The sequence below is a fragment of the Pseudophryne corroboree genome, chromosome 6, assembly GCF_028390025.1.
Source record: "Pseudophryne corroboree isolate aPseCor3 chromosome 6, aPseCor3.hap2, whole genome shotgun sequence".
Classification (NCBI taxonomy): Eukaryota; Metazoa; Chordata; class Amphibia; order Anura; family Myobatrachidae; genus Pseudophryne; species Pseudophryne corroboree.
The window spans coordinates 192,632,342-192,659,840 of NC_086449.1; the positions used below are offsets into that span (position 1 = coordinate 192,632,342).

At 46.0% G+C, this 27,499-nt stretch overlaps 1 protein-coding gene across 3 annotated transcripts in view; it reads right to left on the reverse strand.

Annotated features, from left to right (window-relative positions):
* Nucleotides 1-9,327: 9,327 nt before the first annotated feature.
* Nucleotides 9,328-27,499, reverse strand: part of PIAS1 (protein inhibitor of activated STAT 1) — a 216,454-nt gene continuing 198,282 nt past the window's right edge. For all 3 annotated transcript variants that reach the window (XM_063925544.1, XM_063925542.1, XM_063925543.1), the window contains 4 exons: nucleotides 16,599-16,779; nucleotides 16,015-16,157; nucleotides 14,105-14,142; nucleotides 9,328-14,003 (listed from right to left, as the gene is read on the reverse strand). In XM_063925544.1, the coding sequence (XP_063781614.1) occupies nucleotides 13,716-14,003; nucleotides 14,105-14,142; nucleotides 16,015-16,157; nucleotides 16,599-16,779 (650 nt within the window). In that variant the 3' untranslated portion in view covers nucleotides 9,328-13,715. The remainder of the gene's footprint in view (nucleotides 14,004-14,104; nucleotides 14,143-16,014; nucleotides 16,158-16,598; nucleotides 16,780-27,499) is intronic.

Sequence of the window (27,499 nt, forward strand, 5' to 3'; positions counted from 1 at the left end):
GCTGCCACCAATTCCGGTCCCTGACGCTGAAGGAGAGCGCAGCGCGCGTCTCTCCTACCCCTCACTGTGTCCCCATCTCTGGCAGTCATTTAAAATGTCTCTCAGCCAATCAGAGCTCACGGACCGGCTCTTGATTGGTTAGCGGCCCGTGAGCTTTGATTGGCTGACAGCCACGGACACAGTGAGCAAGGTGAGGCACAGGAGAGATGCGCGCTGCGCTCTCCTCCCCACAGCATCAGATGGGAATTGGCGGCAGCAGAGGGTGAGCACCGCTGGGGCAATGTGTGTATCTGGTATCGCTGGGGGCATATGTGTAAGGGGCACTAGACACAAAATGGAGAGGTGAAGGCTAATAGACACAGGGGGCAGAGTGGGAGGCTGAGAGGCACAGAGTGAAGAGGGAGACAGACACACAAAGTAAGGCAGATTGGAAGAGAAGCGTGACAGGGAGACACAGGTGGGAGATGAATGTGGATGAGAGACAACACTGGGAGGGGATGATGGTGGAAGTGAAAGACAATGCAGGGAGGAGATGGTGTGGCTGAGAGACGCAGGGAGGAGATGGTGTGGCTGAGAGACACAGGGAGATGGTGTGGCTGAGAGACACAGGGGGTAGGTGGTGACATGAGTCTGGTTGAACCTCTGTGACATTATGATGATCTTTGTTATATTCCTACACAAAAAAGCATCTTCTGGACCATGTAATTTCCTACATGAACAGTGATTACTGATAGAAGATGCTGTCTGCCAAGGGAGGACATTTCGTCGGAGGTTCCCGTTGTGAAAAACCACCATATAATTTAAGTACGGTGCATATGGAATGGAAATGACTGCTCCCAGAGTGATGAGAAACAGGTGGTGGGCCATGTTGACTCGCTCACATTTGCAGTGGCCACGTCCCTTGTGGTATGTGATTTATATTGCTTTGAGTGCCAATAGGCGGTGCTAAACACACCCCTCCGACGGTGCACCCCCTAATAAAATGTTCTGCACAAGCCTATGAATACAGTCTCCTACCCTCGCATCAGGCATTGTCCATTCTGCATAAAAACATGCCCTTGTCATGAACATTCTTAAAAAGAAAAAAAAACAAACCTACCCTTGATCTTCACACTCTCCAACTACCTTCCCATCTCCTTTTTGCCTCCAAACTCAAGTGCATTGTTTACAGCCGCCATACTGCCTTTCTTGCCTCACAGTCCCTGCTTGATCCATTTCAATCTGGCTTCCGTCCTCTCCACTGAAATTGCCATCACGAAAGTAAGCAATTACCTCCTTGCTGCAAATTCCAAGGGCCACTCTTCACTCACTTAGTCTGTATCCTCGCCTGGCTGTCCCCCTACCTCTCTGACCATTCTTTCTGTCTACTCTCATGCCTCCACTACATTCCCCTTAGCGTTATTCTCTACTCCTCACCTTCAAACCAGTCAGTAGCTGTCGAAGTCCTGCCATTTCCATCTCAATAATATCTCCAGGATCAGACCCGCTCTCACCACAGCTGCGATTAACCAAAAAATAAAATAAAAAAATCAGCCATTCACTGGTCCTCTCCAGATTGGACTACTTTAACCTCCTATCTGGCCTCCCTGCCATTCACCTCTCCTCCATGCCGCTGTCCAGCTCCTCATCCCCTTCAGAACCTTATTCAAGCTTCTCACACTCACTTCCAAAGCAGTCACCCATTCCTGTACCATTTACATCCGACTTCATCTTCCTTCACTACTTCCACCCCTCATGATACAACAGATTACTTCCTCCCACTTCCGCCTTCAAATTTTGGCCATTGTGCTCCCTACCACTATTATTCTTTCCCTAGCAGGCTGTCTACTTCTCTACACCCACTTCTTTAACAAACCCTCTCTCTAATCCACTGGCCCTTGCTCACCGTCTACCCCATCTGTCACACTTACAATGTAAGCTCTCATGAACAGGGCTTCTTCCCTCAAATGCTTAGTCTTCCCTACTAATACCATCATCTACGCCAGTTGTTCCCAAACTCAGTCCTCAAGGACCCCCATCAGTTCACAATTTCAAGGTTTCCTCACAGAATCACAATGAAATAATTAGCTCCACCTGTGGATCATTTAAAAGGTGTCAGTGATTAATGACTACACCTGTGCACCTGTTGTGACCTGGAAAAAACAAAACCTGCTGGGGTCATTGAGGGCTGAGTTTGGGAACAACTGATTTACTCCATGCTCCCTTCAATGACACCTAACCATTGGTTTCTGCAACCATGCTGGTTATTAGTGCTATGACCACTATAAACCATGTACTTATTTTGCCTCGTCAGGTAATTCACTGTTTTCTTGTATGCTCATTCGTGTATGTACTTCTTTAGGTACTGCAGTACCATTGTGATGCTATATAAAAAGGAAAATGCACATTAGTAATAGTTAAAACTACGGAAAAAAAAAAAAGGTTATACAAGAGAAATCTGAATGAAAGGAGACACTATACCCTTATTGCTTTCTACTTTGTATAATTAACTGCTTTTTAATAAAAGATCTAATACCGCTTTCACATCGCAAACCCTGCTTTTGTAACTGTTCTTTAAACGGTTCTTAAAACGGGTCTGAGCAGTTAAACCTCCTTCACATCGCATGTTGTAACTGGTATATTACTGTTTCATTACAGTTTTGGTACCCTTCACATTGAACCCATTTCTCCCATAGAAAACAGTGGTTGTCATTTTAAATGGACTTTTCTGGCCCACGCATTATTAATAATTTGGCTAGTCGTACGATGGAACCCAGCAGCTTCAAGCATTTTACCATTTTTTTTGTAGATTACTGCATCCTTCACTGTCCCAGTGATTTGTCTAGCAATTTCTACATCCCCTCTCATCCTAAGCAGCTCCTTAACCTCCTCATCACTCACTCCAATTTGCCATTTTAAACTGTACTCTGTATAATAAAATGCTTCTTCACTCTCATATGTTTCCTCCAGTTTATTTCCTGCTTCTGCCTGGTGACATCACACATGGAGACAGCCTATCACCTTCTGTGGTTTGGAAAATAAAAGATTTTACTTACCGATAAATCTATTTCTCGTAGTCCGTAGTGGATGCTGGGACTCCGTAAGGACCATGGGGAATAGCGGCTCCGCAGGAGACAGGGCACAAAATAAAAGCTTGAGATATCAGGTGGTGTGCACTGGCTCCTCCCCCTATGACCCTCCTCCAAGCCAGTTAGGATACTGTGCCCGGACGAGCGTACATAATAAGGAAGGATATTGAATCCCGGGTAAGACTCATACCAGCCACACCAATCACACCGTACAACTCGTGATCTGAACCCAGTTAACAGTATGATAAATTTAAAGGAGCCTCTGAAAGGATGGCTCAACAATAATAACCCGAATTTTTTGTAACAATAACTATATACAAGTATTGCAGACAATCCGCACTAGGGATGGGCGCCCAGCATCCACTACGGACTACGAGAAATAGATTTATCGGTAAGTAAAATCTTATTTTCTCTAACGTCCTAAGTGGATGCTGGGACTCCGTAAGGACCATGGGTATTATACCAAAGCTCCCAAACGGGCGGGAGAGTGCGGATGACTCTGCAGCACCGAATGAGAGAACTCCAGGTCCTCCTCAGCCAGGGTATCAAATTTGTAGAATTTGGCAAACGTGTTTGCCCCTGACCAAGTAGCTGCTCGGCAAAGTTGTAAAGCCGAGACCCCTCGGGCAGCCGCCCAAGATGAGCCCACTTTCCTTGTGGAATGGGCTTTTACTGATTTTGGCTGTGGCAATCCTGCCACGGAATGTGCAAGCTGAATTGTACTACAAATCCAACGAGCAATCGTCTGCTTTGAAGCAGGAGCACCCAGCTTGTTGGGTGCATACAGGATAAACAGCGAGTCAGTTTTCCTGACTCCAGCCGTCCTGGAAACATATTTTCAAGGCCCTGACAACGTCCAGCAACTTAGAGTCCTCTAAGTCCCTAGTAGCCGCAGGTACCACAATAGGTTGGTTCATGTGAAATGCAGAAACCACCTTAGGTAGAAATTGAGGACGAGTCCTCAATTCCGCCCTGTCAGAATGAAAATTTAGGTAAGGGCTTTTACATGATAAAGCCGCCAATTCTGACACACGCCTAGCTGAAGCCAAGGCCAACAGCATCGACACCTTCCACGTGAGATATTTTAAATCTACCGTAGACAATGGTTCAAACCAGTGTGATTTTAGAAATCTCAACACAACATTGAGATCCCAAGGTGCCACTGGAGGCACAAAAGGAGGCTGTATGTGCAGCACCCCTTTCACAAATGTCTGAACTTCAGGTACTGAAACCAGTTCTTTCTGGAAGAATATCGACAGGGCCGAAATTTGAACCTTAATGGACCCTAATTTTAGGCCCATAGACAGTCCTGTTTGCAGGAAATGCAAGAAACGACCCAGTTGAAATTCCTGTGTAGGGGCCTTCTTGGCCTCACACCACGCAACATATTTACGCCAAATGCGGTGATAATGTTTTGCGGTTACTTCCTTTCTGGCTTTTACCAGAGTAGGGATGACTTCTTCTGGAATGCCCTTGTCCTTCAGGATCCGGCGTTCAACCGCCATGCCGTCAAACGCAGCCGCGGTAAGTCTTGGAACAGACAAGGCCCCTGCAGTAGCAGGTCCTGTCTTAGAGGTAGAGGCCACGGTTCGTCCGTGAGCATCTCTTGAAGTTCCGGGTACCAAGACCTTCTTGGCCAATCCGGAACCACGAGTATAGTTCTTACTCCTCTCCTTCTTATGATTCTCAATACTTTCGGTATGAGGGGCAGAGGAGGGAATACATACACTGACTGGTACACCCACGGCGTTACCAGAGCGTCCACTGCTATTGCCTGAGGGTCCCTTGACCTGGCGCAATATCTGTCCAGTTTTTTGTTTAGACGTGACGCCATCATGTCCACCTTTGGTCTTTCCCAACAGTTTACAATTTGGTGGAAGACTTCTGGGTGAAGTCCCCACTCTCCCGGGTGAAGGTCGTGTCTGCTGAGGAAGTCTGCTTCCCAGTTGTCCACTCCCGGAATGAACACTGCTGACAGTGCTATCACATGATTTTCCGCCCAGCGAAGAATCCTTGCAGTTTCTGCCATTGCCCTCCTGCTTCTCGTGCCGCCCTGTCTGTTTATGTGGGCGACTGACGTGATGTTGTCCGACTGGATCAACACCGCCTGACCCTGAAGCAGAGGTTTTGCTTGAATTAAGGCATTGTAAATGGCCCTTAGTTCTAGAATGTTTATATGAAGAGATGTTTCCATGCTTGACCACAAGCCCTGGAAATTCCTTCCCTGTGTGACTGCTCCCCAGCCTCTCAGGCTGGCATCCGTGGTTACCAGGATCCAATCCTGAATGCCAAATCTGCGGCCCTCTAGTAGATGAGCCCTCTGAAGCCACCACAGGAGAGACACCCTTGTCCTTGGCGACAGGGTTATCCGTTGATGCATCTGAAGATGCGATCCGGACCATTTTCCCAGTAGATCCCACTGAAAAGTTCTTGCATGGAATCTTCCGAATGGAATCGCTTCGTAAGAAGCCACCATTTTTCCCAGGACCCTTGTGCACTGATGCACTGAGACCTGTCCTGGTTTTAGGAGGTTCCTGACTAGCTCGGATAACTCCCTGGCCTTCTCCTCCGGGAGAAACACCTTCTTCTGGACTGTGTCCAGAATCATTCCTAAGAACAGTAGACGTGTCGTTGGAATCAGCTGCGATTTTGGAATATTTAGAATCCATCCGTGCTGACTTAGCACTACCTGAGATAGTGCCACTCCGACTTCTAACTGTTCCTTGCCCTTATCAGGAGATCGTCCAAGTAAGGGATAATTAAGATGCCTTTTCTTCGTAGAAGAATCATCATTTCGGCCATTACCTTGGTAAAGACCCGAGGCGCCGTGGACAATCCAAACGGCAGCGTCTGAAACTGATGACAGTTTTGTACTACAAACCTGAGGTACCCTTGGTGAGAAGGATATATTGGGACGTGGAGATAAGCATCCTTGATGTCCAGCGACACCATATAGTCCCCCTCTTCCAGGTTCGCTATCACCGCTCTGAGTGACTCCATCTTGAATTTGAACCTTTTTATGTAAGTGTTCAAAGATTTTAGATTTAATATTGGTCTCACCGAGCCGTCCGGCTTCGGTACCACAAATAGTGTGGAATAATACCCCTTCCCCTGTTGTAAGAGGGGTACCTTGATTATCACCTGCTGGGAGTACAGCTTGTGAATGGCTTCCAGAACTGCCTCCCTGTCGGAGGGAGACTTTGGTAAAGCAGACTTCAGGAACCGATGAGGAGGAAACGCCTCGAATTCCAGTTTGTACCCCTGTGATACTACCTGTAGAATCCAGGGATCCACTTGCGAGTGAGCCCACTGCGCGTTGAAATACTTGAGACGGGCCCCCACCGTGTCCGAGTCTGCTTGTTTGCCGTGGCCACCAGGTCTGTTAGACAAGCCCCAAATAACTCCTCCCCCTTATACGGCAATACTTCCATGTGCCGTTTGGAATCTGCGTCCCCTGACCACTGTCTGGTCCATAATGCTCTTCTGGCAGAGATGGACATTGCGCTTACTCTTGATGCCAGGGTACAAATATCCCTCTGCGCATCACGCATATATAGCAATGCATCCTTTAAATGTTCTATAGTTAACAGAATATTGTCCCTATCCAGGGTATCAATATTCTCAGTCAGGGAATCCGCCCATGCGACTCCAGCACTGCACATCCAGGCTGATGCGATTGCTGGTCGCAGTATAACACCAGTATGTGTGTATATACTTTTCAGGATATTTTCCAGCCTCCTATCAGCTGGTTCTTTGAGGGTGGCCGTATCAGGGGACGGTAACGCTACTTGTTTAGATAAACGTGTGAGCGCCTTATCTACCCTAGGGGGTGTTTCCCACCGTGCCCTAAGCTCTGGCGGGAAAGGGTATAGTGCTAATAACTTATTAGAAATTAGCTGTTTTTTATCGGGGGAAACCCACGCTTTATCATCACACACCTCATTTATTTCCTCAGACTCAGGAAAAACTATTGGCAGTTTTTTCACACCCCACATAATACCCGCCTTTGAGGTATTTGTAGTGTCAGAAAGGTTCAATGCCTCTTTCATTGCCGTGATCATGTAACGTGTGGCCCTACTGGACATTACGTTTGTCTCGTCACCGTCGACACTAGATTCAGTATCTGTATCCGTGTCGACCCACTGAGGTAGCGGCCGTTTTAGGGCCCCTGAGGGTGTCTGAGACGCCTGAACAGGCACTAATTGATTTGCCGGCTTTCTCATGTCGTCAACAGTTTTTTGTAAATTGCTGACATTATCACTTAATTGCTTAAACACAATCATCCAGTCAGGTGTCGACTCCCTAGGGGGTGACATCACTAACACAGGCAACTGCTCCGCCTCCACCTCATTTTCCTCCTCATACATGTCGACACACGCGTACCGACACACAGCACACACACCGGGAATGCTCTGATAGAGGACAGGACCCCACTTAGCCCTTTGGAGAGACAGAGGGAGAGTCTGCCAGCACACACCCAGCGCTATATATATATATATATATATATATATATATATATACAGGGATAACCTTATATAAGTGTTAATCCCTTATAGCTGCTGTTAATCTAGTTATTTGCTGCCAAAATGACCCCCCTTCTCTTTTTTACCCTGAATCAGATGCAGTACTGCAGGGGAGAATCAGGGAGCCGTCCTTCCAGCGGAGCTGTGAGGGAATAATGGCGCCAGTGTGCTGAGGAGATAGGCCCCGCCCCTTCACGACGTCCTTAACTCCCGCTTTTTTGTGTAAAATGGCAGGGGAAAAAATACATCCATATAGCCCTGGAGCTATATGTGATGTATTCCTTTTGCCAGCTAAGGTATATGTGTGTTATATTGCGTCTCAGGGCGCTCCCCCCCAGCGCCCTGCACCCTCAGTGACCGGAGTGTGAAGTGTGCTGAGAGCAATGGCGCACAGCTGCGGTGCTGTGCGCTACCTTAGTCTTGAAGACAGGATGTCTTCTGCCGCCGCTTTCACCGGACCTTCGTCTCTTCTGGCTCTGTAAGGGGGACGGCGGCGCGGCTCCGGTGACCCATCCAGGCTGAACCTGTGATCGTCCCTCTGGAGCTAACGTCCAGTAGCCTAAGAAGCCCAATCCACTCTGCACTCAGGTGAGTTCGCTTCTTCTCCCCTTAGTCCCACGATGCAGTGAGCCTGTTGCCAGCAGGACTCACTGAAAATAAAAAAAACCTAACTAAACTTTTATTCTAAGCAGCTCTGGAGAGCTACCTAGTTTGCACCCTTCTCGGCCGGGCACAAAAATCTAACTGGCTTGGAGGAGGGTCATAGGGGGAGGAGCCAGTGCACACCACCTGATATCTCAAGCTTTTATTTTGTGCCCTGTCTCCTGCGGAGCCGCTATTCCCCATGGTCCTTACGGAGTCCCAGCATCCACTTAGGACGTTAGAGAAAATGGCAATTTACCGGGTTATAGCTGCGGTGTGAAAGGGGTATAAGTTTGAAACCCTGGAATGTTATTTCCTATATTCCCACAGAGATGCAGTGTCAATGAAAAGGTAGGATAAAATATGATCTACACATTTTAAAAGAAAGATGGTTCCTCAAACAATAGGTCTAGCAAAAGAAGTGCACATCAATATACATGTAATATACTGAAGGAACAGAAACAAAGTTTCCTGGTCACTATCTAAAAACCCAATACCCCAGATCTGCTCAGGGATCCTATTACAGTGGTGACAAGAGGTCTAGCAGATAATAATGGACAAAGCTTTGCTGGTGTATGAGCTGCATTCCCTTGAAAGCAGCATTTAGGTGTTATATGGAAATCTTTCCATAACGGCTGTGTTTCAGGGTTTTTTTTTTTTTTGGGGGGAGGGGGGGGGGGGGGGGGGAGAGGAAGTATCCAATAACCTCTCTATATTTAAATATTTATTATTCACTTAGCATACCTCTCATCGGGATCCCGGCTGTCACAATAGTCGCCAGGATCCCAACGGGGGCACTATATACCGGGAAGGTAATCAGATCAAACCCATTTACTATTTAACTTCGATAACAAGAACCCCACAAATCTGCAGCACTGTAAGCATGCAGTACTTCTATGTCAAGACAAGCTGTGGCCACATGAAATGCAGACCATATGCTAGAAAAAGGGGATTCTTTTTGAAAATAAGTTTCCAGCCTGATTGAGATTTCAGAATTAAAAACAGTCATAACCAACCTATAAAACAGCTTTAAAACACCCAAAGAACGAACAGGTTGTAGGTAGGTTCACATCAATTGCAATATCCAACAAGACGACAACAGAATGCTTTTTTTATTACATCTAAAGACTTCTACAGAAACAGATAACATTCAATAGGTAAACAATTTTTCCAATGCAAGTAATAAATATTTTCACTCGGTACTTTATACAAACTGACATTGGCCTATAATACAGGTTTAAAAGCCTTTCAGCTGGTCTGGCATGCCATATGAACACATTTTTAAGGCAATGAGTTACAGGTTCAGTTCATGGAAACCAGCGACAAGTTCTGGTGTTATATACATCATCTCCTGCCCACTCTTCTGCTTAAACCACCTCAGTGTATTGATGAGCTGGACGAGATCCCTAATGCTAGCAAAAGATGCTTAAACATTACAAAGAAAGTCACAAACAGCACATTGCCTTCTAGATCTGCTACAAAGCACTGAATGTTCCCAACAAAGATCTTCATTTGGCTGGAAATCAATAATTATTATTTACCTCTGGGTTTTAATTAATTATGCCGAATAAATAGCAGGTCACATAAGACAAAACTCAGGACTGTAGCTAAACCGAAATGTATAACATTTCCGTATCTGAATGTTAGTATGGTCAGAGCCTCAGTTTTATCTCTACACTTCCTGCGTTTGTGAACAATCCATGGACAAAACAAAATTATGCACATGGTAATATGGATTTAAAGCTTCTAATCTGTATTGGGTTTTAGAAAAATCACAGGAATATGATGGTGTGAATGCCTCACTATTTGGTTCTGCAAAACCTTCCATCTGCCACTAGAGGGAAGCAGAGGAAGCCTGAATTTTTTGACATGTCTGTCAAGGTCACTAGGACACACCATGATAGTCTTACAAGTGATACTCTAATTAAAAAATAAACAAGGACCTATTTATTAAATAATTTTTTTAAAAGTACCCTCCCATTATGTATTAATAGGATACTGCATCAGATGTCGCCAACATCTGCTTTAGTCCCTCTATGTTTAAAACAGCACATGATATTGCCAGATTCAACAAGATCCATCTTTTGATGTCATTAGCTCTAGTAGCCTATAGGCTACATATCTCACTTTTGTGGTAAGGGATTCTGCAAATCCCTCTGCGGCAATGACCGCTTAAGCCCCGTAGCTTTGCAGATTTCAAACTCAGAAATAAAGTGATAACTTTACTTTTTTAGACCTTACCAGGACAAGCACATGTCCCTCTAAGCTTTTCTCTCGAATACCTTACACTAAAATTCATTGTTGTCACAATAAGCAATAAATTATGTTTATATTGGCTAAAATGCAGCGAATGGAAAACCAACATTTTCTTCTAATGCAACTGTAACCATCTTTACTAAGTGTATTTCACATATAATAGAAATATATGTAGAATCCTAAACTTTGCAGTCACTTGCACTATAAATTAATGGGCGTGATTAAAGAAAAAATGTTGTCCTCTGGCTGCCTCTAGATGGCGGCGCCCCCCCCCCCCCCCCCGGTGTCCTCTTTGGGTGGCCAAAAGGCACTTTTCGCAATCACACCCAGCACTTTGGTCGGGTTTAACCACCTTATGCGGCTAAACCAGACCTTTATGGTTGAGCGTGAAAAAAAAAAAACGCCAAACAATTACATTGCGCCCCGCAATTCCCCATAACTTTAGATGGGAGATCCAGGGCGCAAAACTATTTAATATCACCCAATATTTTTTCAATAACAAAAGTGTAATGAGCTGTTACATTTTGACTATAGTGATACAAATCCGAATAATCTGGGAGATAGGAAAAAATAAAAACGGATTGTTGAAGGGCATGGTATCATGGCGCCTGGCAAAGATAAGTTAAAATTACAGCATTCTTTTCTGTCCAAAACACTGAAATGGAAAACAAAAAATGTAAAATAAACCACGCTACCTTTTATGAAAAATATTCATACCTCTGGCTTTCCCACACAGTTGGAGGGCAGGTGCGGAAAAGTTCTGACTGGTTTGAATTTTATTCTTTTCCAATTTAAGATAATGCTGGGTAAGGGTCAATTTGACAATATAACCACATGTTGCAATACTAAAGTGCGGCATACAGATACGTCCTCATACATCTTGCCTCTATATGCCACGCAGCAGGAGATGCCTGGCATGAGTGAGCTGCAGGTTCTGTGCAACTCCACGCATCTTATTCGCATCACTATGCAACTAGGACGCCCAGCAGCTTATGCTGATTAAAATATGCGGCATGCCTATATTCTGTGCACGTCTGCGCCTGTATCTGCAGACAAAATAATACGTTACAGTACTTACTGGGAAAACACTGTAGCATACCATTTCATATGAAGATAGTGCCACGGTTGCACACAGGCTTTAGGCATGCCGCTTATCATTTTAATCAGTCTAGACTGCTTCTGTGTCCTATTCACATAGCAGTGCAAACAAAAAAATACCACATTTTAATGGAAAAAAGCTGCACAAAAAGGCGTCCAGCGCTACAGAATCATGCCACATGACGTGACTGGAAGGGCTGTTTAACGTACCCAGGAAGCTAGATGTAATTGGACACACCTGTAAGCACATTTTACTTTTGCTGGGATTATTAACAGTCCCCAAAGAAATATATTATACAAATTTTCTTAAAATGCCTAATTTAAAATGCAAGTCTTACTCTAGCTTTACACTGCAGCTCTGTAAAATAGAGAAGTGTGTGGGAGCATAGCAGGAACAAGCGATCTAAAACAAACCTGTGTATAGCATGGCCGTTCTGCTTCCTGTGGCATCACTAGCCAAGTCACTGCCGAGCAAGTTTAGACCTTAAACTTCTGACAGGCCGTGTTGTGAAGTAAACCTTACCTGTGAAGTGAATATATTGGATCCAGTTATCCAACAAAAAGGTAAACAACTCAGTAGTTGAACCCAAATGGAATAAAACAAGAAACTCAAACCAGGCGCAGGGACACCGGCTTCTGCACTACACCAAAGGAGAACAGCATCAACCTCCTACCTGGGGGACAACACCATTCTGAATGATGAGCAGCTGCGCATGCCACTTGGAATAATGGTAGAGCAACAGTGCTTTTTCTGCCCCCCCTTTATGGGGATCAGAGGGAAAAGGAACACGTTGTAGTTCGCACACGTCACTCGGAATGAAATTCAAACCCATAGTACCCGTCTTCAGCAAATGGCCAATATCGAAAATGAGCTACTTAAATATATCTGCCTACCAATAATATTGGTAACACTGCATTTGTCATATTTAATGTCCAATTAAAACTGCAATCTTAGACCATACTCAGAAAAGTAACAGGGGAGACCAAATATTTGAAACTCCACATAGTGCAGTCATCCCCTTTATGTGACAAACGTTAAAAAAAACAAAAAAAACAAAACAAAAACGGCAGTATAACTAAATGCACAGGCTCCATGTGGTTTGCATTACAACAAGGACAACTATGGGCATCATACAATACAGAAAAGGGACAATTTGCTTGATTTTTTTGGGCGATAGCTGGGGGAACAGATGTCTGCATCACCACAGACCATTCCTTTCTTGCCAGTGAGTGATCGCATACCCCTGCATTAAAGAATCTATCAACCTGTAACAAAAAACAAATACACAAGCGTGCAGAGTGACAACCACTATTAAACTATTGGTGGTATTAGAGTAGTTACCAATGTCTGTGCAGAACTACTAAGCCTCTGTGACATACCATTTAGAAATACACGTAGCAAGGGGTAGCTGAGCCTACAAAGGAAGAGCATTTGATCTGTCATCAAAATCCCAATTTCTTTATGCATGGATCTCTCAGATTAGACAAGAACCAATGGTAACCAAGGAATATCTTCCAGTGCTGATGGGTACAGAAGTGCTTTGTTATGAAATAATAAATTTGGCAGTAAACACCAATATGATGCATTTAGCCCATCTGAAGCCCCTTACAACACTGCAGCGAAGAAGGGCCATGTTAGGATTCTCATTTGTACTGCTCGAGACTTCCACAGAATCCAATAAATACATGGTAAAAGTGCAGAAATGAAACTAAACAAGTAATCACTCCAGCTTAGGTTCAGGAATGAAGAATGTTTGAGAAAGATTGATGTAAGCACCCAGCCAGTACAAGGACAATCAAACCAATACTGCGTCTGATCTAAAGAGGGGTGGAACCCATTTGTGGGGCAGGAGGTCTCCAGAACAAGAGTCAGTCTCCAGGATTCCGTTGGAAACGAAAAGGAAAATACAGGGGACAATGTGGGTCCATGTCTCAGTTTCTGTTGGGGAAGGGGAGGAGTAAAGTTTTCGGTTTATATACAAAAGTAAAACTGAAAATATAGTTCTGTTCTCTGTACATGTCTTTGTCTTTTGTTAAACATTTCCTTTAAAAAAGAAAAAAAAATAGAATAAAATAGAGGAATCAGACAACAGGTGGGGTTCAAAACCCAAGTGTGCTCATCTGTGGTTCAGTCCAAAGAAATAACATCTGGGATTATGCCGTAAAGAGAAGAGCTGTCTGCTGGCCCTCGGCTAGCTGCACTGTGGCTCTCACGGAGGCTGTTCGAGGAGACTAAACTGCTGTTACTGCCGCTGTTGCTTCCATTAGTTGCCGGGAGACTGGCACTTGCGCCTGCACTTAGCTGGTCCAGGAAGATTTGAGAAGTGGTGTAAGGGAAGAAACGTGAAGAATGAAGCAGATCTGGCTCCTCAGAGGCGGCAGCTGCTGCGGCCGCCAGTAGGGAGGTGTTGTAATGCTAAGGAGAGAAAAATCAGAAGATGCAAGTGAGAATCTTAGGAAGCTCAAAATGAAAAAGTCAGGGACAAATTGACAAACATTTTAAAAAACACAACGCACCTGGTTGTCTCCAGACAGAAATGGAAAGAAATCCAGCCCTGGTGAAAAAAGAGATTGTTAATTTAGAGGGTGACCTAGAAGATGGAATAAGACATTAAGCTCCTGAAAATCAATGTTTTTTTTTATGTTACTCTGGAAAAACTGTCCTAAACAAAAGACTACTTTTTGACAACCACTACAACCTTTAACAGCAGGTTCCAAAGTCCTCTCTCCATTTCCACATTACTGAGGATGGTCAAGGAATGGAAACTAAAGGTTAAATTAAATATCTATTTGTCTAGTGTCAGGTGAATGATGTGGTGGTGAAGAAAAAATAAATAAATGATATACATACACACAGTACAGCAGCAGTCGTCACGGGACTGAATCAGACAGTAAATAAACGGACACAGAGGCCTCCCTCATGATCAATGTTTCGGTAAGTTTATATCTTCGTCAGGATCCTGACGAAGGTATAAACTTACTGAAACGTTGATCGTGAGGGAGGCCTCTGTGTCCGTTTATTTACTGTCCGATTGTCCCGTGAGTGCCGCCGCTGCTGTACTGTGTCTTGGGTTATGGTTACCTCTGGATGGCACCCGGGCACCTATTTATTGTTTGCTACAAAAATATTATAATATCTATCTATCCATCCATCTATTGACAACTGTGGTAAAAGCAGTTACTTACAGTGGTCTAACCAGTGAAGACACACTGTTCCACCCAACTAAAAGCAAAACTCCAAGAGGAAATTTTCATTCTATCTCATTTAAAGGAATAATAATAATAATAATAATAATATTTAAAAAAAACGTGTGGGTGGTGGGGTGGAGGGGCACATTTGTGTTTATTTGGGTACTGCTCCTGGGAGTTAATGCAGGGTCTAAAGAAATTCCTTGGTTATCCTGCATGCGACCATTGATCTGCCAAAGACAGTTAAAAGGTATACTCCACTTTTGGACATAAGGATCTAAAGTGATTGATGAAAAAAACAAAAACAGTAAACAAACCTGTATACCAAATTACTAGCCCAATAAATAATTTGTGATCTTTTAATTATATTTCAATGGAGGTTTGAAAAGATCAAGTGTACTCAAAACCCAGGTGACTGTCAAAAAGTGATGGGTGGTTTTATTTTAGGTTTAACTGTGCTGAGGACCTTAAAGGTGGTTTCTGAGTATCAACACTCTTTACAAGCCAGGTGTACATTAAAAGTCCAGGAGGACCAAAGTCAAGACCACTCAAAGCTCCAATTTGGGAGCTGGATCCCAATATCAATCCATTCATGCAGAGCAAATATAACATGATGCTCATAGCACCACATCACATTGGCTTGGCCCCATCTCAAATGGCTTGCAGTTTTTTTTGAAAAGTGTGCCCTTGTGCAATGACTTCCTGCAGCATCCTTTGAAGGCAAGCTCCAGAAGCCAGTGTAAGTTTTTGTATATGTATGTGTGTATTTTTCCATGTGTGATATAGATGATATTTACACACACAATATAAAATATATATAACACTCCCCCAAAAAACAAGTCTTTATGGATAGCAGTAACATTTTATAGATCAACTAGCATTTCTATCAGTACATAGCTGGAAAATGTTACACTCCACATTGTACCTTAGGAGAGAGGACATGACCGAGAGGATATCAAACTAAATTTCCATTCAACTCCTGCAACAGTCTCCTAGCACAGTGCTCATGTGTTATGAGAAAGCCTAAACATCTAGTTTTAAGGTTTTCGTAATTTATTTTTTTACAGTAAGGTAGAGGGAAATGGACACTTCACTTTCATGCAGTCTCCTTTCTGCAAAGATTTATCTTCCTTACATTTTAGAAGACAGACTGTAGCCTTTCAATGTAGTTTGAGGTTGTGTGCGCCTCAGACACCAAAGATGAATAACCTACAGAACTTTGCTTAAAGGAGTCCTACCTTGCAGGTCATATGGCATGGGTGTCATATGGAAGGGATGCCGGTAGTCCTGCATTAGAGGTGTGTTGATGTATGTGGAGTCCACAGCTGGCAAACTTGGTGTCCGAGATATAGGAGAGGCCTGGTGCTGGAGAGACAGCATGCTGGAGAAACAAGCACATAGTATGTCAAGTCTGTGTATGTCAGACATTAGACGCAGCCATTACTGTACATTGCAGAAGAGCACCAGAGTGAGCGTACACCAGATTGCAACCTACAATGTATTAATCATAAGTGATCAACCCCACTGCATTCAGTTACATGTTAACGGTATACTTTTGACCATTTAACATTAGTTATCTGCCCTTGTGATATGATCCCTACTCACAGTCTCAGACACTGAACGCATCGTTTTTGCTTTTAGGTTTCCCCTCACCCTCCCGATCACTCACGTCATACTACATTTATGGAGTTACAGATTGTTAATTTTATTCTGTCCATCACCTCAGAAAACACGGAGACTTCACAAGTCCAATTGTATTTTCATGGATGCAAATTCCTGTAATTTTACTTGTGACCAGTGTGAACATGGCATAGAAACTCACCCCTTGTTGCTGAGCGGCGAGGCAGGCGTTATAGATGGGCAGCTCCTCTTCGCACATGGCTCTTCCTCCTCCTCATCTGAAGAGCTGTCTATCGTCAGGTCAATCACCTCTACCTTCCTACTTTTACTAGATTGGTGGTGAGAGGAAACCTGGTGCTCAATTGTGCTGCTGATACACCCACCTACAACAGTATACACATATCAAAAAGAAGAACACAACAGAAAGACAACAAAAGGTGCATCTCACGCAAAGTGCTCAGTAATGATTACTAATCCCAAACTCATGAGGGACATTTATTAAAGAACTTAAGAAAATAATGCATGATCTTAGATCAGGACATAGATATGAAAGGGGAAAGCAAATAACAGTCCGTTATAACTAAAGCAGATAATTTCTGATCATTCTCAAGTAAAATATGATTTTAAACCTACCGGTAAATCTTTCTCCTAGTCCGTAGAGGATGCTGGGGACTCCGTAAGGACCATGGGGTATAGACGGGCTCCGCAGGAGACATGGGCACTATAAAGAACTTTAGAATGGGTGTGCACTGGCTCCTCCCTCCATGCCCCTCCTCCAGACCCTCAGTTAGAGAAACTGTGCCCAGAGGAGACTGACAGTATGAGGAAAGGATTTTGTAAATCCAAGGGCAAGATTCATACCAGCCCACACCAACCACACCGTATAACCTGGAATATACAAACCAGTCAACAGTATGAAACAAACAGCATCAGTTAAAGACCGATCAAAACTGTAACATAACCCTTATGCAAGCAATAACTATATACAAGTCATGCAGAAAGTTGTCCGCACTGGGACGGGCGCCCAGCATCCTCTACGGACTAGGAGAAAAAGATTTACCGGTAGGTTTAAAATCTTATTTTCTCTTACGTCCTAGAGGATGCTGGGGACTCCGTAAGGACCATGGGGATTATACCAAAGCTCCAGACCGGGCGGGAGAGTGCGGATGACTCTGCAGCACCGATTGAGCAAACATGAGGTCCTCCTCAGCCAAGGCATCAAACTTGTAGAATTTGGCAAAAGTGTTTGACCCCGACCAAGTCGCCGCTCGGCAAAGCTGCAATGCCGAGACGCCTCGGGCAGTCGCCCAAGAAGAGCCCACCTTCCTAGTGGAATGGGCCTTTACCGAATTTGGTAACGGCAATCCAGCCGTAGAATGAGCCTGCTGAATCGTGTTACAGATCCAGCGAGCAATAGTCTGCTTAGAAGCAGGAGCGCCAACCTTGTTGGCTGCATACAGGATAAACAGTGCCTCTGTTTTCCTAACCCGAGCCGTTCTGGCTACATAAATTTTCAATGCCCTGACCACATCAAGGGACTCGGAGTCCTCCAAGTCCCGCGCAGCCACAGGCACCACAATAGGTTGGTTCATATGAAAAGAGGAAACCACCTTAGGCAAAAATTGAGAACGAGTCCGCAACTCAGCTCTATCCACATGGAAAATCAGATAGGGGCTTTTGTGAGACAAAGCCGCCAACTCAGACACTCGCCTTGCCGATGGCAAAGCCAACAACATGACCACCTTCCAAGTGAGATACTTTAATTCCACGGATTGAAGAGGCTCAAACCAGGGAGACTTAAGGAATTGTAACACCACGTTAAAGTCTCATGGTGCCACTGGAGGCACAAAAGGAGGCTGGATATGCAGCACTCCACTCCCTTCACAAAAGTCTGGGCTTCTGGTAGAGAAGCCAATTCCTTCTGAAAGAAAATGGATAGGGCCGAAATCTGAACTTTAATGGAGCCTAATTTTAGGCCCATATTAACTCCAGTCTGTAGGAAGTGAAGAAAACGGCCCAGATGGAAATCTTCCGGAGTAGCATTCTTGGTTTCACACCAAGAGACATACTTCCTCCAGATACGGTGATAATGTTTCGCTGTCACCTCCTTCCTAGCCTTTATTAGAGTAGGGATGACCTCGTCAGGAATGCCCTTCCCAGCTAGGATCTGGCGTTAAACCGCCATGCCGTCAAACGCAGCCGCGGTTAGTCTTGGAACAGACAGGGCCCCTGTTGCAACAGGTCCTCTCTGAGAGGAAGAGGCCACGGATCTTCTGTGAGCATTTCCTGCAGATCCGGATAACAGGCCCTTCGAGGCCAATCTGGAACAATGAGAATTATCTGTACTCCTTTTCGTCTTATGATTCTCAATATTTTTGAGATGAGAGGAAGAGGAGGAAACACATAGACCGACTGAAACACCCACAGTGTCACCAGGGCGTCCACTGCTACTGCCTGAGGGTCCCTTGACCTGGCACAATACCTCGGAAGCTTCTTGTTGAGGCGTGACGCCATCATTTGAGGACGTCCCCAAAGACTTGTTATTTCTGCAAAAAATAAGAATTTACTCACCGGTAATTCTATTTCTCGTAGTCCGTAGTGGATGCTGGGAACTCCGTAAGGACCATGGGGAATAGCGGGCTCCGAAGTAGGCTGGGCACTCTAGAAAGATTTATGACTACCTGGTGTGCACTGGCTCCTCCCACTATGACCCTCCTCCAAGCCTCAGTTAGGACACTGTGCCCGGACGAGCTGACACAATAAGGAAGGATTTTGAATCCCGGGTAAGACTCATACCAGCCACACCAATCACACCGTACAACTCGTGATACTATATCCAGTTTGACAGTATGAAAACAACTGAGCCTCTCAACAGATGGCTCAACAATAACCCTTTAGTTAGCAATAACTATTTACAAGTATTGCAGACAATCCGCACTTGGGATGGGCGCCCAGCATCCACTACGGACTACGAGAAATAGAATTACCGGTGAGTAAATTCTTATTTTCTCTGACGTCCTAGTGGATGCTGGGAACTCCGTAAGGACCATGGGGATTATACCAAAGCTCCCAAACGGGCGGGAGAGTGCGGATGACTCTGCAGCACCGAATGAGAGAACTCCAGGTCCTCCTCAGCCAGGGTATCAAATTTGTAGAATTTTGCAAACGTGTTTGCCCCTGACCAAGTAGCTGCTCGGCAAAGTTGTAAAGCCGAGACCCCTCGGGCAGCCGCCCAAGATGAGCCCACCTTCCTTGTGGAATGGGCATTTACAGATTTTGGCTGTGGCAGGCCTGCCACAGAATGTGCAAGCTGAATTGTACTACAAATCCAGCGAGCAATAGTCTGCTTAGAAGCAGGAGCACCCAGCTTGTTGGGTGCATACAGGATAAACAGCGAGTCAGATTTTCTGACTCCAGCCGTCCTGGAAACATATTTTCAGGGCCCTGACAACGTCTAGCAACTTGGAGTCCTCCAAATCCCTAGTAGCCACAGGCACCACAATAGGCTGGTTCAGGTGAAACGCTGACACCACCTTAGGGAGAAACTGGGGACGAGTCCTCAATTCTGCCCTATCCATATGGAAAATCAGATAAGGGCTTTTACATGATAAAGCCGCCAATTCTGACACTCGCCTGGGTGAAGCCAAGGCCAATAACATGACCACTTTCCACGTGAGATATTTTAGATCCACGGTTTTTAGTGGCTCAAACCAATGTGATTTTAAGAAACTCAACACCACGTTGAGATCCCAAGCTGCCACAGGAGGCACAAACGGGGGCTGAATATGCAGCACTCCTTTCACAAATGTCTGAACTTCAGGTACTGAAGCTAGTTCTTTTTGAAAGAAAATCGACAGAGCCGAGATCTGTACTTTAATGGAGCCTAGTTTTAGGCCCATATTCACTCCTGCTTGCAGGAAATGCAGAAATCGACCTAGTTGAAATTCCTCTGTTGGGGCCTTTTTGGCCTCGCACCATGCAACATATTTCCGCCATATGCGGTGATAATGCTTTGCCGTAACATCTTTACTGGATTTAATAAGCGTAGGAATGACTTCTTCCGGAATACCCTTTTCCTTCAGGATCCGGCGTTCAACCGCCATGCCGTCAAACGCAGCCGCGGTAAGTCTTGGAACAGACAGGGCCCCTGCTGTAGCAGGTCCTGTCTGAGCGGCAGAGGCCACGGGTCCTCTGAGATTATCTCTTGAAGTTCCGGGTACCACGCTCGTCTTGGCCAATCCGGAACCACGAGAATTGTGTTTACTCCTCGCTTTCTTATTATTCTCAATACCTTTGGTATGAGAGGCAGAGGAGGGAACACATAAACCGACTGGTACACCCACGGTGTCACTAGAGCGTCCACAGCTATCGCCTGAGGGTCCCTTGACCTGGCGCAATATCTTTTTAACTTTTTGTTGAGGCGGGACGCCATCATGTCCACCTGTGGTTTTTCCCAACGGTTTACCAGCATCTGGAAGACTTCTGGATGAAGTCCCCACTCTCCCGGGTGGAGGTCGTGTCTGCTGAGGAAGTCTGCTTCCCAGTTGTCCACTCCCGGAATGAACACTGCTGACAGTGCTAGTACAGGATTCTCCGCCCATCGGAGAATTCTTGTGGCTTCTGCCATTGCCATCCTGCTTCTTGTGCCTCCCTGTCGATTTACATGGGCGACTGCCGTGATGTTGTCTGACTGGATCAGCACCGGCTGGTGTAGGAGCAGGGATTTTGCTTGACTTAGGGCATTGTAAATGGCCCTTAGTTCCAGAATATTTATGTGAAGGGAAGTCTCCTGACTCGACCATAGTCCTTGGAAGTTTCTTCCCCGTGTGACTGCCCCCCAGCCTCGAAGGCTGGCATCCGTGGTCACCAGGACCCAGTCCTGTATGCCGAACCTGCGGCCCTCCAGAAGATGTGCACTCTGCAGCCACCACAGTAGAGACACCCTGGTTCTTGGAGACAGGGTTATTAAGCGATGCATCTGAAGATGCGATCCGGACCATTTGTCCAATAGGTCCCACTGAAAGATTCTGGCATGGAACCTGCCGAAGGGAATTGCTTCGTAAGAAGCTACCATCTTTCCCAGGACCCGCGTGCAGTGATGCACCGATACCTGTTTTGGTTTCAGGAGGTCTCTGACTAGAGATGACAACTCCCTGGCTTTCTCCTCCGGGAGAAACACTTTTTTCTGGACTGTATCCAGGATCATACCCAGGAACAGTAGCCGTGTCGTCGGAACCAGCTGTGACTTTGGGATATTCAGAATCCAGCCGTGCTGGTGCAGCACTTCCTGAGATAGTGCTACTCCCACCAACAACTGTTACTTGGATCTCGCCTTTATTAGGAGATCGTCCAAGTACGGGATAATTAAAACTCCCTTTTTTCGAAGGAGTATCATCATTTCCGCCATAACCTTGGTAAATACCCTCGGTGCCGTGGACAGTCCAAACGGCAGCGTCTGGAATTGGTAATGGCAATCCTGTACCACAAATCTGAGGCACTCCTGGTGAGGATGGTAAATGGGGACATGCAAGTAAGCATCCTTGATGTCCAGGGATACCATGTAATCCCCCTCGTCCAGGCTTGCAATAACCGCCCTGAGCGATTCCATCTTGAACTTGAATTTTTTTATGTATGTGTTCAAGGATTTCAAATTTAAAATGGGTCTCACCGAACCGTCCGGTTTCGGCACCACAAATAGTGTGGAATAGTAACCCCGGCCTTGTTGAAGTAGGGGTACCTTGATTATCACCTGCTGGGAATACAGCTTGTGAATTGCCGCTAGCACCGCCTCCCTGTCTGAGGGAGCAATCGGCAAGGCAGATTTTAGGAACCGGTGGGGTGGAGACGCCTCGAATTCCAGTTTGTACCCCTGAGATACTATTTGAAGGATCCAGGGATCCACCTGTGAGCGAGCCCACTGATCGCTGAAATTCTTGAGGCGGCCCCCCACCGTACCTGGCTCCGCCTGTGGAGCCCCACCGTCATGCGGCGGACTTGGAAGAAGAAGCGGGGGAGGACTTTTGCTCCTGGGAACCTGCTGTTTGTTGCAGCCTTTTTCCCCTACCTCTGCCTCTGGACAGAAAAGACCCGCCTTTTCCACGCTTGTTTTTCTGGGTCCGAAAGGACTGAACCTGATAAAACGGCGCCTTCTTAGGCTGTGAGGGGACATGGGGTAAAAATGCTGACTTCCCAGACGTTGCTGTGGAAACTAGGTCCGAGAGACCATCCCCAAATAATTCCTCACCCTTATAAGGCAAAACTTCCATGTGCCTTTTAGAATCTGCATCTCCTGTCCACTGGCGAGTCCATAAGCCTCTCCTAGCAGAAATGGACAATGCACTTACTTTAGATGCCAGCCGGCAGATTTCCCTCTGTGCATCTCTCATATATAAGACTGAGTCTTTGATATGGTCTATGGTTAGCAGGATCGTGTCTCTGTCTAGTGTGTCAATATTTTCTGACAGTTTATCTGACCACGCGGCGGCAGCACTGCACATCCATGCTGACGCAATAGCTGGTCTAAGTATAATGCCTGAGTGTGTATATACAGACTTCAGGATCGCCTCCTGCTTTCTATCAGCAGGTTCCTTGAGGGCGGCCGTATCCGGAGACGGTAGTGCCACCTTTTCAGACAAACGTGTGAGCGCTTTATCCACCCTAGGAGGTGTTTCCCAACGTGACCTATCCTCTGGCGGGAAAGGGAACGCCATTAGTACCTTCCTAGGAATTACCAATTTTTTATCAGGGAAAGCCCACGCTTCTTCACACACTTCATTTAATTCATCTGATGGGGGAAAAAATAAGATTTTACTTACCGATAAATCTATTTCTCGTAGTCCGTAGTGGATGCTGGGACTCCGTAAGGACCATGGGGATATAGCGGCTCCGCAGGAGACAGGGCACAAAATAAAAGCTTAAGGATCAGGTGGTGTGCACTGGCTCCTCCCCCTATGACCCTCCTCCAAGCCTCAGTTAGGATACTGTGCCCGGACGAGCGTACATAATAAGGAAGGATATTGAATCCCGGGTAAGACTCATACCAGCCACACCAATCACACCGTACAACTTGTGATCTGAACCCAGTTAACAGTATGATAAACGCAAAGGAGCCTCTGAAAAGATGGCTCACAACAATAATAACCCGAATTTTTGTAACAATAACTATATACAAGTATTGCAGACAATCCGCACTAGGGATGGGCGCCCAGCATCCACTACGGACTACGAGAAATAGATTTATCGGTAAGTAAAATCTTATTTTCTCTGACGTCCTAGTGGATGCTGGGACTCCGTAAGGACCATGGGGATTATACCAAAGCTCCCAAACGGGCGGGAGAGTGCGGATGACTCTGCAGCACCGAATGAGAGAACTCCAGGTCCTCCTCAGCCAGGGTATCAAATTTGTAGAATTTAGCAAACGTGTTTGCCCCTGACCAAGTAGCTGCTCGGCAAAGTTGTAAAGCCGAGACCCCTCGGGCAGCCGCCCAAGATGAGCCCACCTTCCTTGTGGAATGGGCTTTTACTGATTTTGGCTGTGGCAATCCTGCCACAGAATGTGCAAGCTGAATTGTACTACAAATCCAACGAGCAATCGTCTGCTTAGAAGCAGGAGCACCCAGCTTGTTGGGTGCATACAGGATAAACAGCGAGTCAGATTTTCTGACTCCAGCCGTCCTGGAAACATATATTTTCAAGGCCCTGACAACGTCAAGCAACTTAGAGTCCTCTAAGTCCCTGGTAGCCGCAGGTACCACAATAGGTTGGTTCATGTGAAATGCAGAAACCACCTTAGGTAGAAATTGAGGACGAGTCCTCAATTCCGCCCTGTCAGAATGAAATATCAAGTAAGGGCTTTTATATGATAAAGCCGCCAATTCTGACACACGCCTGGCTGAAGCCAAGGCTAACAGCATCGACACCTTCCATGTGAGATATTTTAAGTCCACAGTGGAAAGTGGTTCAAACCAATGTGACTTTAGAAAACTCAACACCACATTGAGATCCCAAGGTGCCACTGGAGGCACAAAAGGAGGCTGTATGTGCAGCACCCCTTTTACAAATGTCTGAACTTCAGGTACTGAAGCCAGTTCTTTCTGGAAGAAAATCGACAGGGCCGAAATTTGAACCTTAATGGACCCTAATTTTAGGCCCATAGACAGTCCTGTTTGCAGGAAATGAAGGAAACGACCCAGTTGAAATTCCTCTGTAGGGGCCTTCTTGGCCTCACACCACGCAACATATTTACGCCAAATGCGGTGATAATGTTTTCCGGTTACGTCCATCCTGGCTTTGACCAGAGTAGGGATGACTTCTTCTGGAATGCCTTTTTCCCTCAGGATCCGGCGTTCAACCGCCATGCCGTCAAACGCAGCCGCGGTAAGTCTTGGAACAGACAAGGCCCCTGCAGTAGCAGGTCCTTTCTTAGAGGTAGAGGCCACGGTTCGTCCGTGAGCATCTCTTGAAGTTCCGGGTACCAAGTCCGTCTTGGCCAATCCGGAACCACGAGTATAGTTCTTACTCCTCTCCTCCTTATGATTCTCAGTACTTTTGGTATGAGAGGCAGAGGAGGGAACACATACACTGACTGGTACACCCACGGCGTTACCAGAGCGTCCACTGCTATTGCCTGAGGGTCCCTTGACCTGGCGCAATATCTGTCCAGTTTTTTGTTTAGACGTGACGCCATCATGTCCACCTTTGGTTTTTCCCAACGGTTTACAATCAGGTGGAAGACTTCTGGGTGAAGTCCCCACTCTCCCGGGTGAAGGTCGTGTCTGCTGAGGAAGTCTGCTTCCCAGTTGTCCACTCCCGGAATGAATACTGCTGACAGTGCTATCACATGATTTTCCGCCCAGCGAAGAATCCTTGCAGCTTCTGCCATTGCCCTCCTGCTTCTCGTGCCGCCCTGTCTGTTTACGTGGGCGACTGACGTGATGTTGTCCGATTGGATCAACACCGCCTGACCCTGAAGCAGAGGTTTTGCTTGACTTAGGGCATTGTACATGGCCCTTAGTTCCAGAATGTTTATATGAAGAGACGTTTCCAAGCTTGACCACAGGCCCTGGAAATTCCTTCCCTGTGTGACTGCTCCCCAGCCTCTCAGGCTGGCATCCGTGGTTACCAGGATCCAATCCTGAATGCCAAATCTGCGGCCCTCTAGTAGATGAGCACTCTGCAGCCACCACAGGAGAGACACCCTTGTCCTTGGCGACAGGGTTATCCGCTGATGCATCTGCAGATGCGATCCGGACCATTTGTCCAGTAGATCCCACTGAAATGTTCTTGCATGGAATCTTCCGAATGGAATCGCTTCGTAAGAAGCCACCATTTTCCCCAGGACCCTCGTGCACTGATGCACTGAGACCTGTCCTGGTTTTAGGAGGTTCCTGACTAGCTCGGATAACTCCCTGGCCTTCTCCTCCGGGAGAAACACCTTCTGGACTGTGTCCAGAATCATTCCTAGGAACAGTAGACGTGTCGTTGGAATCAGCTGCGATTTTGGAATATTTAGAATCCACCCGTGCTGACGTAACACTACCTGAGATAGTGCTACTCCGACTTCTAACTGTTCCCTGGATCTTGCCCTTATCAGGAGATCGTCCAAGTAAGGGATAATTGAAATGCCTTTTCTTCGTAGAAGAATCATTTCGGCCATTACCTTGGTAAAGACCCCAGGTGCCGTGGACAATCCAAACGGCAGCGTCTGAAACTGATAATGACAGTTTTGTACTACAAACCTGAGGTACCCTTGGTGAGAAGGGTATATCGGGACGTGGAGATAAGCATCTTTGATGTCCAGAGACACCATATAGTCCCCTTCTTCCAGGTTCGCTATCACTGCTCTGAGTGACTCCATCTTGAATTTGAACCTTTTTATGTAAGTGTTCAAGGATTTCAGATTTAAAATTGGTCTCACCGAGCCATCCGGCTTCGGTACCACAAACAGCGTGGAATAATACCCCTTTCCTTGATGCAGGAGGGGTACCTTGATTATCACCTGCTGGGAATACAGCTTGTGAATGGCTTCTAGAACTGCCTCCCTGTCGGAGGGAGACTTTGGTAAAGCAGACTTCAGGAAACGATGAGGGGGAAACGCCTCGAATTCCAGTTTGTACCCCTGCGATACTACCTGTAGAATCCAGGGATCCACTTGCGAGTGAGCCCACTGCGCGTTGAAATTTTTGAGACGGGCCCCCACCATATCTGAGTCTGCTTGTAAAGCCCCAGCGTCATGCTGAAGACTTGGCAGAAGCAGGGGAGGGCTTCTGCTCTTGGGAAGCGGCTGCATGGTGCAGTCTTTTTCCTCTTCCTCTGCCCCGGGGCAGAAAGGAGTGGCCTTTTGCTCGCTTGTACTTATGGGAACGAAAGGACTGAGATTGAAAAGACGGTGTCTTTTTCTGCTGATGTGGAGTGACCTGGGGTAAAAAGGTGGATTTTCCAGCCGTTGCCGTGGCCACCAGGTCCGATAGACCAGCCCCAAATAACTCCTCCCCTTTATACGGCAATACTTCCATGTGCCGTTTGGAATCCGCATCCCCTGACCACTGTCGCGTCCACAACGCTCTTCTGGCAGAGATGGACATAGCACTTACTCTTGATGCCAGGGTGCAAATATCCCTCTGTGCATCACGCATATATAATAATGCATCCTTTAAATGTTCTATAGTTAACAAAATATTGTCCCTATCCAGGGTATCAATATTCTCAGTCAGGGAATCCGACCATGCGACTCCAGCACTGCACATCCAGGCTGAGGCGATTGCTGGTCGCAGTATAACACCAGTATGTGTGTATATACTTTTTAGGATATTTTCCAGCCTTCTATCAGCTGGTTCTTTGAGGGTAGCCGTATCAGGAGACGGTAACGCTACTTGTTTAGATAAACGTGTGAGCGCCTTATCTACCCTAGGGGGTGTTTCCCAACGCGCCCTAACCTCTGGCGGGAAAGGATATAATGCTAATAATTTTTTAGAAATTAGCTGTTTTTTATCGGGAGAAACCCACGCTTTTTCACACACCTCATTTATTTCCTCTGACTCAGGAAAAAATATTGGTAGTTTTTTCTCACCCCACATAATACCCTTCTTTGTGGTACTTGTATTG